This window comes from Phascolarctos cinereus, unplaced genomic scaffold (assembly GCF_003287225.1).
Source record: "Phascolarctos cinereus isolate Bilbo 61053 unplaced genomic scaffold, phaCin_HiC Scaffold_4;HRSCAF=312, whole genome shotgun sequence".
Classification (NCBI taxonomy): domain Eukaryota; kingdom Metazoa; phylum Chordata; class Mammalia; order Diprotodontia; family Phascolarctidae; genus Phascolarctos; species Phascolarctos cinereus.
In genome coordinates this window covers 391,729,056-391,747,061 of record NW_027555847.1, presented here as the reverse complement: position 1 = coordinate 391,747,061, position 18,006 = coordinate 391,729,056, and the positions used below count along the sequence as shown (strand labels likewise).

The 18,006-nt window shown below is 40.8% G+C and overlaps 1 protein-coding gene across 7 annotated transcripts in view; it reads left to right on the top strand.

The window, feature by feature from the left end:
* Positions 1 to 487: 487 nt before the first annotated feature.
* FHOD3 (formin homology 2 domain containing 3) overlaps positions 488 to 18,006 on the top strand; it is a 717,939-nt gene continuing 700,420 nt past the window's right edge. For 3 of the 7 annotated variants that reach the window (XM_020985700.2, XM_020985699.2, XM_020985698.2), the window contains exon 1: positions 489 to 1,180. In XM_020985700.2, coding sequence (XP_020841359.1) covers positions 1,016 to 1,180 — 165 coding nt within the window. In that variant the 5' untranslated portion in view covers positions 489 to 1,015. Of the gene's footprint in view, positions 1,181 to 18,006 lie in introns of all 7 variants that reach the window. The other 4 variants (XM_020985704.2, XM_020985702.2, XM_020985701.2 and 1 more) reach the window with 3 other exon arrangements.

The following is an 18,006-nucleotide window of genomic DNA, read 5'->3' as shown; positions in this document are numbered from 1 at the left end:
GCTTGCTGCCCCTCACCTGGAAGCGGTCCCTCCCTTCTTCTCGCTCCCGTAGCCCGGGAGACGTTTGCAGCCCTGAGTTTATCAGCCTGGAACTAACCGACTGCAGTTTGCAGATTTCTAACTGGGCTCCTTCTCTGCCCGCCCCCCCCCTCCCCCCCAGCTTCTCTTTCCCAGGATGGGGCAAGTAGACCCTAGAGTGATCGAACCATGAAGCTCTCAAGGACAAGACTTTCCCAGATACCTATCGATTGCTGTGTATCCCACACAAGCCTCGGCGCGTAGTAGGCGCTCAGGCCCCATTTGCTGGCTCGCGTAGCCGGCGGAGGGCCGAGCCAGGCTGTCCAGCGGGCTGGCGGGCGGGCGGTCAGCCAGGCGGGCTCCGCGGACCCACTGGAGGGCGTCGGCGAGCCTGTCTTTGGAGCTCGGGCTCCGTGGGGACCGGCTCCAGCCAGGCTTGGGGCTTTTCTTTCACCAGCCAGCCCGGTCAGAGACTGGGTTTCCCATTTTGGTGCAGTGTATTGCGGGCTCGCCGCCGCCCCCGCTGCCGCTCCCGCTGTGCTTCTCCTTTCACTGTCCTTCTGCTCCTCTAACCCAGGTCGGGACCCACCCCGTGCACCCCACGCCGGACCCGCCGCTGCCGCCGCCGCCACCTCGGGTGCCCTGAGAGAGAGAAAAGGGCAGCTTGCCCCTCCCCCGCTCCCGCCCCCAGTCCTGGACTCGTGGAGTCTGGAGCGGCGGCAGGAGCTGGCGGGAGGAGGGGACTCCTCCGCCAGTCCGTGCCTTTCTTTTTGCGCTGAGAGTCCGGCTCCTGCTGCTGCGGCTGCAGAGCCCAAGGCTGAAACGGGGCGGGAAGCTGGGGAAGGCGGCGGTACGTCTCCAAGCTGCCCGCCTAACGCTGGGGGCTTTGGGGCAGCGCTGGGGGCCTGGACTGACTGACCCTGTGCCCTCGGGGCTATTCTAACTTAGGAGGGCTTGCCTCCTCCTGGCCCGGCTCAGCTTCTTGCATGGATACATCATGGCTACGCTTGTTTGCAGGGTGCAGTTCCTAGATGATACCGACCCTTTCAACAGCACCAACTTTCCCGAGCCTAGCCGGCCTCCGCTGTACACTTTCCGGGAGGACATCGCCCTCGTTACCCAACTGGCTGGGATTCACCGATTGCTCCGGGCACCCCACAAGGTAGCCCCGAAGGGGAAGCTGTGCAAACCACCCGCGGGGGCAGGGGTGGTTTGTGTGTGTGTGTGTGGAGACGAGAGAAGTGGGGGGAAGTACCTCGGTGGGTTTTAAGGGCTGGAAACTTTCCCTACGACTAGGGTGTAGAATATTCTCTTAATGAGTCTGTTGGGGGAGCAGCCGGGGCGGGGGGGTGTACTGCTGCGGCATAGAGGTTAGAAACCTCCTGTGTGGGATAGAGATTTAGAAAGCCGCTTCCTTAGTGGCCTCACTGAGACTGCCATGCAGGTTGAGGACTCGGAATGCCCCAGGGTTAGCCGGGGAGAGCAGCTTTCTTGAGGATGCTGGGCTCCGGTTCTGGGGGCGGTGGGGGATGGGAGCTCCAGAGCAGGTGCTTCTCCAGCCTTTAGAAAGGATTTCCAAAGTTTCCCCTTGGGATCGGGTGTTGGGTTTTAAAGTGATTTGACTTCGGCCTTGGGCTGTGATGAGCATAGCTCCCATGTCCGTTAGGTGGTCCCCATAATGAGGAGCACAGTCTGCCCATGTGGGGGCTAATGATGGAAGAGTGAGTGGACATAACTCACTAGTCACTTTCAAAGTGGTTTTGGCTGTCGTTCCCAGAGAGAAAGGCAAGGAAGGGGGAGGGTGGAACGGATGGAAGAAGATGGGGAGCGAGTGATTGAAGAGAAAACAGGGGTCGCTTATTTCACTTAAAAGCAGTGCCATCATCTAATGTATGCAGCTCCAGGCCAGCCAGGGGAATCGATCAAATGCTCTGTGTGTGTGTGTGTGTGTGTGTGTGTGTGTGTGTGTGTGTGAAGCAGGCCATCAAGTTTGCTTCCTCTGGCTACAGTCTGATACACTTCTGTTTAAATATACTGCAGTAATAGTCCCAAAGAGTGTACAAGCATCAGAATAGACGACTTGGATCCACGCCTCTGCCACTTACTGGAGTATTTCTATTTTCTTCTGAGGAAAAACAGGCCATCAGTGGGCACAGGGCCTTTTTAGGGACTATCAGTTGTTGGGGGGTGGGGTGGGGTGAGGTGGAGCATGCACAAAGACTCTTGGCCTCTCAGCCAGAAACAAGTGTCCCCTGGGAAGAAAAGCTTTGCAGTCCAAAAGATAGAGATTTTTTAAAAATTCTGTCCAGAAAGACAGACATATTGTATAAAATGTTGTTTGCAGCAAAGGGCTATAGATTAAAAAAAAAAAACAACCCTGAGTGGAACTGACTTCCACTTAGAATTACTGAATGTAACTTGGAAAAAAAAAAGACTTCAGAAGGTCATTTCTGCAGGGATACATATCAGAACTTTTAGATGATTTATTTCCTTGGGGTTGAACATTTATAAATATTTTGGAAAGATAACCTAAAATTCCAAAGACACGTTGATTTTGGGGGATATTCTTAGGTTTCTGTATCACATTTTACCTGTCTCATAAGGAGAGGGAAGACAATACATGGAGCCTTCTGGACTTTGGTAGTGGTGTTTTTCTTACTGTTAGTATGTCAGTGATTCTGTTCTTTAATAAGTAATCCTTCTTAAGGAATGAGGAATTAGAAGAGTTCAGTCTATTCTCTGTACAGGTCTCTTTGTAGAAAGTTAATTTAGTAGGTTGACATAAATGAGTGGTAGATGATAGATGGCTTTTAAAGTCTATCCAGCCCTAAATCTATGCTCCTATGATCATATGTGCACATATGTGTATATATTTTGTGTATTTTGCTTATTAGAATTAGTTTAGGAAATAGAAATGTGGTTTTTTTTTCATAAACTGCTAACAATTAAGAGGGGTCTTTAGGAAGAGCTTTCACTTTCTGACCTAAAGAACTATAGTTTAACTTGAGTTTAGTTGAAATAAATCCATATAGTGGGTTGTCATAGGTATAATAGTCTGATCTAAGCATTGTGTATCTTAGCCTACAGTTTCTGTGATTTTGCGAACCCCTCTAAGGAAACCTTGAAGAAAATCATGTCTTCTCAATTTATAGTGGATTGTGGGTACTTTGTGTAAACATTGTTCTCAGTGGACTTTATGTGCTTAAGTAACCTCTCCAAGAGGCAGAATTGGAAATCAGACTGGCTCCTCTAGCTCTGTCAGCTTTCCTGAATTGTCTTGAGTTGAACAGAATCAGTTGATATGCCACAGAGGGTCCTGACCCTTTGGCCTGAGTAGCAGACACCCTTAGCTTTAGGACCTGAATACAGACTCCAAGGTAGACCTCCTCAGCTTACTTTAACAGCAAATTTACATAGAAAACCTCTCCTACAGGAAAAAGCTGCAGAAAGGTTTGTGAGCTTACACTGAATGATTGGTTAAAGTCTTTATAACCACAATCCATCAGAATATTCACTAAAACTGACTCTTCAAATGAAAAATCATTAATAGAAGTGAATTTTTTTACATGGATAGAAATGCTTACATGCCTATGTCTATTCCATATGTGGAATATATATGTATGTATATATATATACATATATATATGTATGTCCCCACTCATATTACATAACTATAAATATCCAGGTTACATAGTACATGTGGCTATTTTCCCCATGTTGATTTAAACTAAACAACTAATTCTATGAACTAGTTCTTTTAGAAAACAGAATCCATTGTATAGTATGTATACATTAATAGTTTGCATACTGGCTAATGGCTATCAGCAAATTATTAGGTTGCACCTGTGTTAATAAAAGAACACTTCCACTAACTGTGTGACCTTGGGCAAGTCACAGTCCCTCTCTGGATTTCATTTTCCTAATCTGTGAAGTGAAAGAGATGGACAAGATAAGCTTTAAATTTCTGATTCTGTTGTTTTCCTTTCTATCTCCTTGTTTGACAGATGGATACAGTCGTCATTAGGGGCTCTTATTACATTATAATGGTATTTGCTCAGTAAAATGATTATGGTTACATTTATTCTTGTTTCTTAGAGGAAACTGGCCTTACTGAAAACAATAAAAAAACCATTAGGTTTAGGACAAAAGTATCAACATATGCCAAAAGTTAGGATGTATCTGGTACAGGGGCAAGATTTGAGCCCATGTCTTCTCTTCCTTATTGTACTTCAGCACTTTCAATTACAAGATGCTGCTTCTCTGACAGCAGGTATCGCTATGTAAATCCTGGTTTATTCACTACTGCTTTAAAAGTTTTCAAGAATACCTTATAATTATTATTTTAGCAAAAACTATCAAGTTACCCTGTTCGGGTTAAAATTAATACAAAGAATGTTTCATTTGTTGGGGTTTTTTTTGATAAAGCAAAAGTGATATATAAAAAGCTGTCACAGAAATGGGTAAAATAAGGTCTGCTACCAGAATTGGAAGTCTGATTTTGTAATATAGGTTAGAGCTTAAAGATATCTCAAATCTTTCCTAATTTACCTATCCAATCTTATTTTCAAGTGTTACCTAATACCCACTCTTCACTTTGGTTAGGCTTAGACCCTAAGAACATAGCAGTCTAGTTCCTGTCTCCAGGGGTTTGCTTTTGTTGTTCCCATCTGAAATGTCATTCCCTCCACCTCCTCAATCAATTCGTCAAATCTAATGTAGTGCTCAAGGTCCAGTTTGTGGGTAACGTCTTCTAGAAAGCTTCCTCTGGTTACTCTATCCCTCATTTATCTTCCTCTGAACTCCTAAGCACTTAGAATCATTCCTAAGCAATTTCACACCTAATCATACAGTCTCCTGTTGTTTGCTCTTGTTTCATGTGGCTATGTCTTTTGCTTCCAAGTGGATTGTATGTACCTCGAGGCAAAGACCATATCCTGTGTTTCTCACAGGGTTAAGTATAGTTTTGGGTACACAGAAATGTACAGGTGGAAGTTAGTACAGTAAGATTAATACATCCACCTTACTTTAATGAGCCTCTGTCTTTACCTTCTAAAATCTCCTCTTTAACATACCTTTTGCCTTAAGTCTTTTTAAGAAATGTGAGATTCATAGCCAATTTGACATGTCCATTGTATCAGGGAGTCTTAGGATTTTTAAAAAGAGACTGGGCCTCCCTGCTGGAAGTGCAGCCTAGGGACCATCTGATCCTAGGGTCTCACCATATTAACATCGAACTTAGGGTGGATTCCCAATGCAATTAGTCTGCTGTAGCTCAGAACTCCTGGGCTCAAGAGAACTACCTGGCTGACCCTCTCTAGGAGCTGGGATAACATGTGTGTAATACCACCACTAACATGTCTGTCTGGCTGAAAACATTTATTCCGGAAAATTGAGAGAATGCTCATGAAAAGAGTTTGAGCTGTTTCTCTATTATACCTTGTTCAGCTGTTTAAAGGGCCATGCTGTTAAGGCCGTTATCATGGGTTCACACGCTATGAATGGCCTTTAATATTACTTTGTTCCATGTTTACAGGTTGTAGGAATACTCCATAAAAGGTTGTCCAGAAGAGTGTCATTCTTTGATAACATCATTAATACATTATATCCCAGTCTTCCCTGTATAATCATAAAATCCTGATGAAATACTGTTTAGCTGATTCTCTTTTCAATCATTGTTCATCTAGAACTAACTTCCCTATGTAATATCATTTCATCTAGCTTTCTGGTTTTGTGGAGCCAATTAATAAGGGAGGGTATATTTGCACACCCTTAAGCCTTAGAAGGGTGGGGTGCATGTGATAGTGTGCTAGACTTGGAATCAGGAAGGCCTGCCACAACTTCTTCCTAATTTTGTGACTGTGACCAAGTCACTTAACCTCTTTGGGACTCATTTTTCTCATCTGTCATATGGTTATAATAATAACATTGATCCCATGAGGTTGTTGTGAGGATCAAATGAGATAATGTATATATAGCACTTTGCAAACCTTAAAGGGCTGTATAAATGTCAGCTATTATTAGATGCAGCATGGTGTAGAGCAGGGGTGCTTTGCCTTTTTTGTGTCGTGGATTCCTTTGGCAGTCTGGTGAAACCTGTGAACCCTCCTTAGAAGAATGTTTTTAAATGTATAAAATAAAATATGTAGTATTATAAAGGAAATGAAAGGTTAGTGTAAATTGAGTTGTAGTTTTTTCCCATCCAGGTTGATAGGTCACCTGAAATTTATCCCACAGACCCCTTTAGGGGCATGTGGACCCCTTCTATAGAGAATGGAATTCAGGACTTGGGAGTCAGGAAGACTTGAGTTTGAATCTCTCTTCAATATTTACAAGTTATGTGATCCTCATTAAATAGCCATCTCTGAGCTTTAATTTCCTTATCTCTAAATTGAGCATAATAGTAACTACCTTATGGGATTGTTGTAAGGATTTAAAAAGATAATGTATGTAAAATGCTGTGTGTAACCTTAAAACTAACTGGAGAAATGTGAGCAATTTATTATTACTAATCCTAGTCAGACATCTTGCTGATGATCAGACATGTGATATTGATCTCAGGGATGAATGGATATGAGAATGTGGCTGAATCAACTCACTACTCCTGGAAAATAATGATTTCCATATGGTGGGTCTGGTTTGTCATTTTTTTTGTATACAAACAGCATAATATTGTGAGCCAGACAGTTGCAGCAAGAGCTTTCTTTGGTCAGACATAAAGCAGCAAATATGCTGTCCTTAGAAACCCTGTTACTTGATCTCAATCTCTATAAAAAGCTACTGTACTATACTTACATCTACACCTAGGAATCATAAAGACTTAAAAAACACTGGTTGTCAGTGGTGGCAGGCTTGAAACTGATTAACGTGCTGGGGCCAACTGAAAGACCTCTGGCTCCCCCTTCCACTCCTCTCCATTGTTGGCTTGTGTATCCAAAGACAGAACTTCTTGAATAGTGTGGATTTTTCTGTCATCTGAAAGAGTACAGACGTCAGTTCCCTCAACTACTGGTAATGGGGGGCACCCTTCCCTTTTGCTTCTCTTCTTTATTGGCTGTGACAGGCTTAAAAATTACCACCACTGTCAATTATCCTTACATGTTTTAACTTAAAGTTTACCCCAAGTTAATGCCACTGAATGTAGTTTTTAATTCATGTAGAAGGTTTTCAGACTTTTGGGGGTTTTTTTGGTATTCTTTTTGGGAAGAAATTTGCTTTCTGCTTCATTAGCGGAATGTTTTTCATCCCTGCTCACTGCTAGAAAAACCAAAAAAAAAACCCCTAAAAGACAGAATTTGAAAAAAGTTACATTTTAGTTAAAGTTCATTTTGAGATATCTTTTAGCATTAAAATTTCTACTCTGTGTGTGAGAGAGACACAGAGAGACAGAGAGACAGAGAGATAGAGAGAGACAGAGACAGAGAAAGAAATATGGCAAATGTCGATCAACCATCAGTAAATTTGTTGCCTGTGCCTGGCAGTCATCCTTTTGTGCTCACCTTGATGGTCTGGTACTCATTAGGATGTAAAAAAAATTAGCCTGAGGAATAAGAGAGCCAGTATAGGTATAAGCTATCTTTTCCAGGCTTTACAAACAGATTGAAAGGCTTACCCAATGAAGAAAGCAACCTCCAATTAAATAAATAACCTGGTAAGTTGGGAATTCAAATGTCAATATAACCTTATTTTATTAACTACTCATAGATAGACTTGGCCATTATATAAGTTATATTGTGGAACTTTTCACCATTGTACAAGTATAAACAGTGCATACATACACTTTACTTGAGCTCTACTTTTATTGTCAAAAAGATTTACGACATTATCACCTGTGGGCAAGTAGGTAGTGCAGTGGATGGAGTGCTGTGGATAGAGTCACAAAGATTCATCTTCCTGAGTTCAAATCTGGCCTCAGACACTTACTAGCTGTGTGACCCTGGGCAAGTCAATTAACTCTGTGTGCCTCAGTTTCTTCGTCTGTCAAGTGAGCTGGAGAAAGAATGGTAAACCACTCCAGTATCTTTGGCCAGAAAACCACAAATGGAGTCACAAAAAGTTGGACACAGCTGAAACAACTGAATAACGACAACTATATCATATAATACTTCATACTTTACAGTGTCACAATTGATGCTCACCTGTCTTTATATTTTCTAATGAAACAACAGCAAAAATGAATATAGTTGAGTTTTATTCCATGAAGATTTGGCTTTCAAGTTTCTGTTGACATCATTAAGAAGAAGAGAGAATTTTCTTATAATTCACTATGGCTCTCTCACTTTATTCTACTCTGTACTTTGCCTGTGCCAAAGTGACATCCTACCTTTTGGAGGGGGAAGTCAGAGAGAAGTAGATTTCAGCTCAACAGAAGGAAGAAGTTCCCAATATCTAAAGCAATTTAAAAGTTCAATAGACTGTTATGAGATACTAACTTTCCTGTCATTTTATCCCTATCCCTGTGCTCTTTCCCTTCATTTTACAGATGAAGAAACTGAGGCCAGAGAGAAAAAGTGACTTGCCTGGGCTAAGATAAGTGACCAGAGTGTTTTCACTGTGGCTCAGCAGGCTGCCTCTGACCCTGAGGAGGGTGGGCAACAAAAGTTTGAGAACAGTGGATTAAATTCAGGAAAATGAGGGATAAAGAATTCAAGCCAAAGTAAAAAAAGCATAACAATTAGGAATATAGCTCATTAATAGAAAGAAAAAGGTCAGGGACTGTTGGAGAGAGAATATTTAGCATGATTTAATCCAACAGGGATCAGTGAAAGGAGCTGTGAGAGAGAAGGAAGAGAGAGAGAAAAAAAGAGCATCTTAGAATCCTAGAGATAATTTACTTTAACCTCTTACATATATCCAGCATACCTTATGCAGCATCCCCAAGAGATTCAACCTCTGCTTCGACACTTTCAGTGATTGACAGCCCGAAAGTTAATGAGTCAGCCTGTTTCATTTTTCAGCAACTCTAGTTAGGAATGGCTTCCTATAGTTTCTAGTGAGTAACAGCTGGAATCTGCCTTCCTATGACCTCACCCTACGAAGGTAGAATCCCAAACTGGAAGCAGGAAAAGGAAGTCTCTGAGTATCAACGTGGCCTAGGATGAGAAGGTGGAAATAGAAGATGAAACTAGAAGTCAGAAGATCTGAATCTGGATCTTACTGAGACTCTAGCTGTGTGACTTAAACTACCTAATCTCTCAGCCTTAGTTTCCTCATTTGTAAAAATGGGGATAATAATAGCACCAACCTTATAGGATTCTTGTGAGATAGCACATATAAAGCACTTTGTAAACCTTAAAGTAATGTAGCAATATTAGCTTGCAGTTTGTAAGCTGAAATACTCACATATTTTAGTAAAATCTGGTACTTTTTCTGATGAACTTAGTTTTATGTGAGAGATCATCTTCACTTTGCATTTTTTCATGTCTTTCCTGTTTTTCTTAATAGTTACTTTATCATTTTAATGGCACTATAATATTCCACTACAATGATGTCTGCTAGTGGGTTTAGACAGTTCCCAGTCATTAGACATTGAAGTTGTTTCCAATTTTTTTGTTTTATACAGATAATGCAATTTTAAATATTTTGGCACAGATAGCTTTTTGAAAATTACATCTTTAGGGAATGCTCCTAATATTTGTATGTTTGGATCAACTGGTAAAATGAGCTTTATAACTATAATAAATTTAAGCTGTACATATGTACGTTAACTTCTTATGTGTGCTGAACAGCTGGGAAGATATGAGTTTGAATCCCTCCTCACACACTTACAGATTATTTGGCTCTGGGCAACCTTAAACATTATGCCTGCGTATTTTGGGGTGGCAGGAGAGAAGAAAGGTGCTACTGGCTGCTAGAGAAGCTGATGCTAGTAGTGGAAAGGCCAGGAAGAATGGGTTGGGGGTGAGTGGCCACACTCAGGGAACTTGAGCAGATGAGATAGAAAACCTCTTTACTAGCAAACATTCATTCAGTGTTACAACCCCTTTTAAATCATGGTTAAAGCATCTCAGAGTTGGAAGAGACCTCAGAGGCGGAAGAGACCTCAGAGGCCATGGGATCCAACCTGGTATCTTAATAAGAATCCCCTCTCTTTCTTTGCAAATGATCTTCCAGTCATTGCTTGAAGATTTTAAGTCAGGAGCTCAGTTCCCAAGGCAGCCTATTCCACTTCTGGGTAGAAAGTTTTCTATTGCATCAGTCCTACACTTTCCCCTTTGCAGTCTTTATCCATTGTGTCAAATTCTGTCTTCTGGGGTCAAGAACAACAAATCTCATCCCACTTCCGTGCAACATCTCTCCTTGCATAAGGTGTTGACTTCACAGTCAAGTGAATTATGTTATTTGTAGTGTTGTGAATTCCATCCATGACTTCCATCCATCCATACATCTTGACATCCATTCCATACATGACTTCTGTGTTACCCATGTCACTGCTTCCTTCCATTCATATGAGGAGTTGAGAGAAAGTTTAAGTGGGCACAAATAATTACTGACATCACCTTCTGTGCTTAAGTTGCACAGAGACTAGAAAACTCCCCTCATGTTTGGTTACTGCCTTCAGTTTAGTGATAATCAATAGCATTGCAGAGTTTCAAATGCCTTCTTTTATTCTAGAAATACTTCACTGATTCAAGGCATATCTTTTTAGTGGGTTTCTAGAATCTCAAGACTATTCGAATTAGGATGGAATTTTTTTTTTTAGAGAAGACATAGACATGTTGGGATCTTCCTGGAGAATTCTAATGTATTTCATAACTTCATGACTTTATTTTTACAAAAATAACATATTCTGAAAATTATAGGTTAGTATAATTTGATTTTAGAGCTGGTAGGGCTCTTAAAGGTCTCACCCCTCATTCTAAAGATGAGGAAACTGAGGCCCAGAATCATGAAATGATTTCTATTTGCCACTTGGAAAACTATCTGTTTCTATCTGTTCCATATTTTTGATTTTAATAATTTTAATGAAATGTAGATACCATTGAAGGATATCAAGATATACTTTGAGTTAGACTTATGGTTGAGTCTACCATATTGAATTGTAATGGTAGTCAAGTATTTTTAAGTGGTTATAGAAATATATTTATATAGTTCTTCAAATTTTGTCATGTAAGTGGTTTTATTAAGTAAAGTCCTTAGTCTATAGAATTAGTAGTACATATTTTATTCCTTTTAGCATAATTTATTTTATAAATTTGAAATATTGATGTTAAAGAATCCAGTCTTGATCTTATTTTTAAATTTATTTTTCACTTTGTTGTAGTGCTTATTAAATTCTTCTCGAATAAAGGGAGAGGGAAAGGAACAAGCTTTTATTAAGCTAGGAACTGCACTAAATGCTTTACAAATATGATTTCATTTGATGTGCACAACAACCTTGAAAGATGAGAATTTTTTTTTTTACATTTTACAGTTGAGAAAATTTTTTATATTTTTACATATTACAGTTGAAAAAATTGAGGCAGGCAGAAAGCTAAAGTGATTTGTTCAGGCCTTACAGCTAGGTACTGTCTAACACTGGATTCTCAGGTCTTCTCTGATGCTAGGCCCTAACCACTGCACCACCTAATTAACTCTAATACATGTTCTAAGCTGACTCTTACCTGATATCGTATTGAGGATGTAATCATATAAATACAATAGACAATTAATGTTTTTTGAATACTTGACCTGTGCAAGATTCACTGTGTGTGTTAAAAGAAATGTGAAAAATTTCTGTTTCTAACGAGCTCTATAGTTGAATTGGAGAAACATGGCATAGATCTGTGAAAAGTTAAATCACAATGCAGGACAGCAATACAAGAAATATCCCAAGTTAGTACATACATAATTTTTGAAATGTCATAAATACTACATTGAGAGAAGAAAATGATTACGGTGATTAAGAGTGGTTTGGCAAGGCTTCCTGGAGGAGTCAGGACTTGAACTGGGCCTCAAAAGATGGATAGGATTTCAGAAGATATAAAAGAGGTAGACAAGGCACTCCAGGAAGGGGACTGAGGTTGGATTATAGAAAGGAAAGGACAACATAAGACTTGTTTGAGGCACACAATGGCTGGAGTTGGAAGAATCTCAAAAAGTAGGATCACAGAATTTGGAAGTTTGGAAGGGGTCTCAGTAGTCATCAGGTCCAAAAAATACGTGAAAGGAATCTCTAATATGACATATCTGACAAGTAGTCATCTTTTTGTTGTTCATTTGTTTCATTCGTGTTTGGCTCTTTGTGATCCCATTTAGGGTTTTCTTGGCAGAGCTACTGGAGTGGTTTGCCATTTCCTTCTTCAGATCATTTTACAGATGAGGAAACTGAGGCAAACAGGGTTAAGTGACTTGCTCAGAGTCACACAGCTAGTAAGTGTCTGAGGCCAGATTAGAACTCAGAAAGAAGAGTCTTCCTTACTCCAGGCTCAGCACTATGCATTATGGCACCACCTAGCTGCCCCAAGTAGTCATCTAGCCTGAGTCTCTATTGGAAGATCCCTAAGGAGAGGGAACTCACTGCCATCTTTCAAATCAGGTAATTCCATTTGCATAGTTCTAATCGTTAGGACATTTTTTTCCTGACATCAAGTCTAAATGACCTCTTTGCAATTTCCACCCTCTGCTCCTGGATCTGTCCCCTGGGGCTTTGACAGAACAATTTAATCTTTCTTCCGTATGACAATCCTTCCACTACTGGAACATAGTTCTAATGGCTCCCCTGAGTCTTCTCTTCTTCAGGTTAAATATGCCCAGTTCCCTTAATTAACACTCATATGAGAAGGGCTCAAGGATCTTCATCATCCTGGTTGCTTTCCTCTGGACACCGTCCAGGTCATCAGTGTCCTTAAATGTGCTCAGATGAGGTCTGATAAGGGCAGAGTACACTGGGACTGGCGTCCCTGTGTTCCTGGAAGCTGTGTCCCTTGGGGTAGCTCAAGATCACATGAACTTTTTTAGTTGTTACATCACACTGCTAGGTAGGTTGGAATTAGCTTCTGGATGACATTGGATACCAGGATAAGGAGTCTGGGCTTCATTCTGTAGTCTATAGGGAGCCAGTAAAGGGTGTTGAGTAGTGACATGATGAAGGTACTATTTTAGGATGTTTAATCTGACAGTTGTATGTAGGATGGATTGTCAGAGGGTAAGTCTATTAATTAGAATTTGTAAGTAGCCTAAGTGTGATGCAATATGTGAGTAGTGTTAAGAGTGGAAAGGTTCATGAAGTGTTATGAAGGGGAACTTCTCCATACTGATAGCTGATTTGACTGATTGACTGTGGAATCAGTGCTGGATTTGAGGTCAGAGAATCAGGATTCAGATTTTCTCTATGCCAATATAATGGTGGGCCAATCATTTTACCATTCTGGGCCTCGCTTTTCTCATCTGCACATTAAGGGAGTTGAACTAGATGACCACTAAGGTCTATTCCAGCTCTAAATCTACCATATAATTTAGTGAGGGAGGCAAGGAAGAGGGAAGAGTCACAGGCAAATGCCAGATATGACACATAGAATGTTGCTATCATTAACAATAGGGAAGTCAGAGTGGAAACTCTTTGGGGTATATGATGGGAGGCTTGTGAAACAATCTCAAGCCTAGGTATCTGGATGGCACAAATGGTTGACTTGGCATGAACAAGGGATATAAAAGAATAGGTTTACTTAACTTATAAGGATTAATAATTAAGAATATATGTGGTTCTTGTTCTGTCCTGGTCCAGTTGATTATCAACCCCTTCCCTTGTCTTTCTTTCCCTCATGGAGATAGTACTTACAATGATAGCTGGTAGCTGGTACAGATCCACATGGTGTGGGAGAACTGTACTGCCTTTGCTGGGCAGTTTTATATGTCTAGGGGGCTCAGATAGCTTGTTACCGGTTCAAAGCCTTCTGTTCTCCTTGAAACAAAGAAATCATTATGTTCTAGCTACCTCGAAGGGAGGGGGTCTACTGTCCAACAGTATTCCCCAACCTCTAGTGGGTTACAATCCTGTTTGTTGTATAGGCTAGGGACTTCTCCTTTGAATTTCTCTAGATAACACAGCCTTGAAATTCAATCTACTTCCCAGGACCTGTTTCCTCCCTTGTTATATGAAGAGGCCTGGCCATGACCCACCCTAGGGTGGAAGATGAAATTAGATGTATTCTTGTTGAAAGCTACTGGAAATGCAGGGAGAGAGCGAGAGAGCGAGAGAGAGAAGAGAGAGAGAGAGAGAGAGAGAGAGAGAGAGAGAGAGAGAGAGAGAGACACAGAGAGAGAGAGAGAGAGAGAGGATAACTTGGACTATAAATTTAGCAATCATCTATACTGAGATGACAGTCAGAGTTGTGGAAGGTGATGACATCTCCAACAAGGGAGAGTGTGTAGTCAGGGAAGGGTAGAGGACTGAAGACAGAACCCTGGGGAACACCCACATTGAGGGAGCAGGAGGAGGAAGAGCAGTCAGAGAAGCAGATGGACAGCTAGGATTTTCTAGCATTATAAACACCAAAGTATGAGGAAATTTTTCAAGAAGTTCAGAAGTCAGTGGTGTCAAAGGCTGAAGAAAGGGCAAGGAAAATGAGGTCTGAAGATAAAAGGCCCTGAGATCTGGGGAGGGAAAGATTATTGGTCTCTTTAGAGAGTAAAATTTCAGGAGAGCAGGGGGTGGAGAATCAATAATAGGGCATTAAAAGGATAAGTAGGGAGGAAGCAGAAGCAGTGGATACAAAACAATGGTTTGAGAATTTTTGTAGTGAAAGAAGGAAACAAGGATTTATTAAGTGACTATTATGTACCAGTCACTGTGCTAATTGATCCCCACAACAACCCTGGGATATAGGTACTGTCATGACCCCCATTTTACAGGTGAGAAAACAGGCAGACAGAGGTTAGGTGACTTGCCCAGGGTTGCCCAGGTGTCTGTGGCTGGACTTGATTTCAGGTCTTCCTGTCTCTCTGTGGTGCCACTTAGCAACCTGGGAAGGAAATAGGAAGGAAAGACACTGGATGATAGTCGAGGGGGCAGCAGGGCAGTATGATGAGTTTGTTTGTGGGTTGTTCCCCTTCCCCCCCAAGATAGGGGAGACTTGTCTGTGTTTGAAGGCAGAGGACAAAGAGCTAGTGGAGAGAGGGATTATATGTGATGGAGAGAGAAAGAAATGAGGGCACACTCCCCCCCATTAGATTATAAGATCCCTTAGGGCAGGAACTGTGTTTTTATTCATCTCTGTATTCCTAGCATCTGTATTTGTACTTAGAAGTTTGCTTGCTAAATGTTTGTTGAATTGAGCACAGGTAGAACAATCAGATCATAGGGGATCACACGGTTTAGAAATGGAGGGGCCACCTAGTCTAAGGATAGAGGCTATCTATCCCAAGGTTCCTTGAATTTTTCCCTCTTGAGATCCCTTTTCACTTTTCCCCAGTGTTCCTTGGTGTTCCATGTCCTGAGGGCATGCACAGTGCAAAGTGCCCATGCTTTGTGTTCAGAACCAAGGCTGCAGTGAAGTTACAAGATACAACATGGTCAAGGGCTGCCAGAAACACCTCGGATTCATTACGTGTTTGATTTTTAATTAATTTTTTGTCGTTGTGGGTTCAGAAACCTTTCATTGTTGCCAAGTTTTTCATGACCCCACATGGGGTCTCAACCTACAGTTTAAGAAAAGCTGACTAGTCTAGGTCTCCCATTTAATAACTGGCTCAAGGTCAGATAGGTAGTAAGTCACAAAAAAGTAAACCTTGCAAAAGAGGCAGGGGAAGAATGAGTCTAGAAACAAGCATTTTAGGTTAGGGAGGAGTGAGATTGAGGGATTTCAGAACTGATGCTGTTAAGCTTCTCAATAAAGATCCCTCTGCCCCCTCCAAAAACATTTTCAGAGGAGGGGAAACCAGAGTCCATAACGGAGGAGGCATGTAGCAGGTGATTTTAATTGATAAGGTCTCTTGCTTGATTTCAATCTTTTCCCCAAAGGATTGTGGGACTAAATGGGTTTTCTCAAAGGAACAGTTAAGAAAACTAAATCAATTTGGACACTTTTGCTCATATCCCTGTTTCCCTGGCTGCATGCTTGGATGGGCCATTTTTGGATTATGAACAAGCAGTTTTCCTTTGAAGCTGGTGGCTTAATTTTGGGGGGCTTTAGTTCCTTTGGGTTTTGCATTTGAAGCATCAAAGGACATTCATTTGGGCTTTATCTTTTGGAGGTAGTCTTCTGAGGGCTCGTCATTGCTCTGAGATCCTCCAATCCTGGCCAGACCCACCCTCAGTGCTTGGTCTTTGAAGCCACTCAATGCTGTGGGTATCTTTTTTTTTCATCTTACCTTTTGGGGGCTTGATTAGCCATTAGCTGATGACAAAATTGCCCTGGAAGGAGGTGATGAATTTATATCATTGGAACAATATGAAGTTTGAAAAAGATGCTTAGCATATTATGCTATCTAATCATTATTATGTTTTTTTTGTTGTTGTAACAATCATTAATGCTAATGATAACTAATGATGCAGTAATACCTTTATAATTTGGATTAGGTCTGGGGACAACCATCGGAATTATAAAAAACGTTTGAATTATAGAATGTCTTTAAATATAGTTTTAATATTCTTAACAGTGAATGTCAGATAGTGTATGTACTTAAGTATATTACCAAAGGGGCAAAATACAGTGGGACTGTTACTTTCCTTGTTATTTAATAAATAAATAACATCTGTAATTATCATTTGCATATAACCAATGAATCTGCTAAAATCTTTAAAAACTGTTGGCTCTTTTAAGAAGGTTAAATACACTTCCTGAAATCATGTTTACATTGTTAATTTTTTAAGCAAATGTTTCCTTTGTAGAGATGGTCAAAGTAAGGTAGAACCCAGCCCACAGATTAATAGAATTTTAGAAGTGAAAGGATCCTTAGAGTTCAGGATTAAAAGTCATAAAATAAAAATTAGTGGTGGTTAATGAAGTCTTACTTGGGGCAATAAAATGACCTAGAGAAGCACTGATGTTATTTCTTTGTAATCCAGTATTCTCTTAATATATCAGTGATGATACTTTCAAAATTTGTGAATTACTCTTCTAAAAATCTGTACAAACACTAAATTTATTTTTTCCACAACAAACATTGTTACGTGCCAAATGCAGGTCTTTGTAATTTTTTTGTGTGTGTCCTATATCCCTTGGGAAGTCTGATGAAGCATATGAATGAACCTCTTTTCAGAATAATTTTTTTAAGTACATAATAAAAAATGATAAAATTACAAAGGAAAGTAGAAGTTAGTGAACATAAAGACATAGAATTAGTTCTGCTATAACTCTGCATATGAGTACCTAAAAATCACTGTAATGTAAAATCTTGCAATAAAAACCCCAGGGCTTATGGGGAAAATGAGATTAGGGACCCTACACTCAGAAACTTCATTAGTGATACCATAAAAAAAGATAGGAACTTAATAGAACTGGTAGTATGATTTTATATGTGTTAAATGGTTAAAAAAATACCAAAATACTCCAATAATAGGGGCACCATTCACAGCCTTGGGCTTCTGCTGGGCTTGCACCTCAGAATGGGACTAAGCTGGCAAAGTTGATGTGTTACAGGATAGAGGGCACTGTTGTTGGGCAGTAACTCCAGTAGCCATGGCAGAAGGTGGGGAGAGGGGTGGAGAAGAGTGTGGATTTGGACCAACCTTCTTCTATCCACAGCTCCTGTGACTTAGTAACTATGTCCTGGAGAGTTGCCTGAGGCAGGAATGATTTGCCCAGGGTCATACTACTAGTAAAGTGAAAGGCTGATTCAAACAGATCTTTCCGATTCCAAGACCAGCCCTCAGTCTACTACACCAGGTTTTCCTAGTCGTACATCCCTGTCAGAAAAGGAACCCATACTGAGTTGTTAGTCATGGTCATATCTTTTTTTGTGTGTACAAAACATTCCCTCTAAAAACATGCTTAAGAATTTTACCAGGAATTAAAGTTAGGCTCAGCAGCCTATTGTTTGAAGACCTCATCTCTTTTCCCTTTTGAAAAC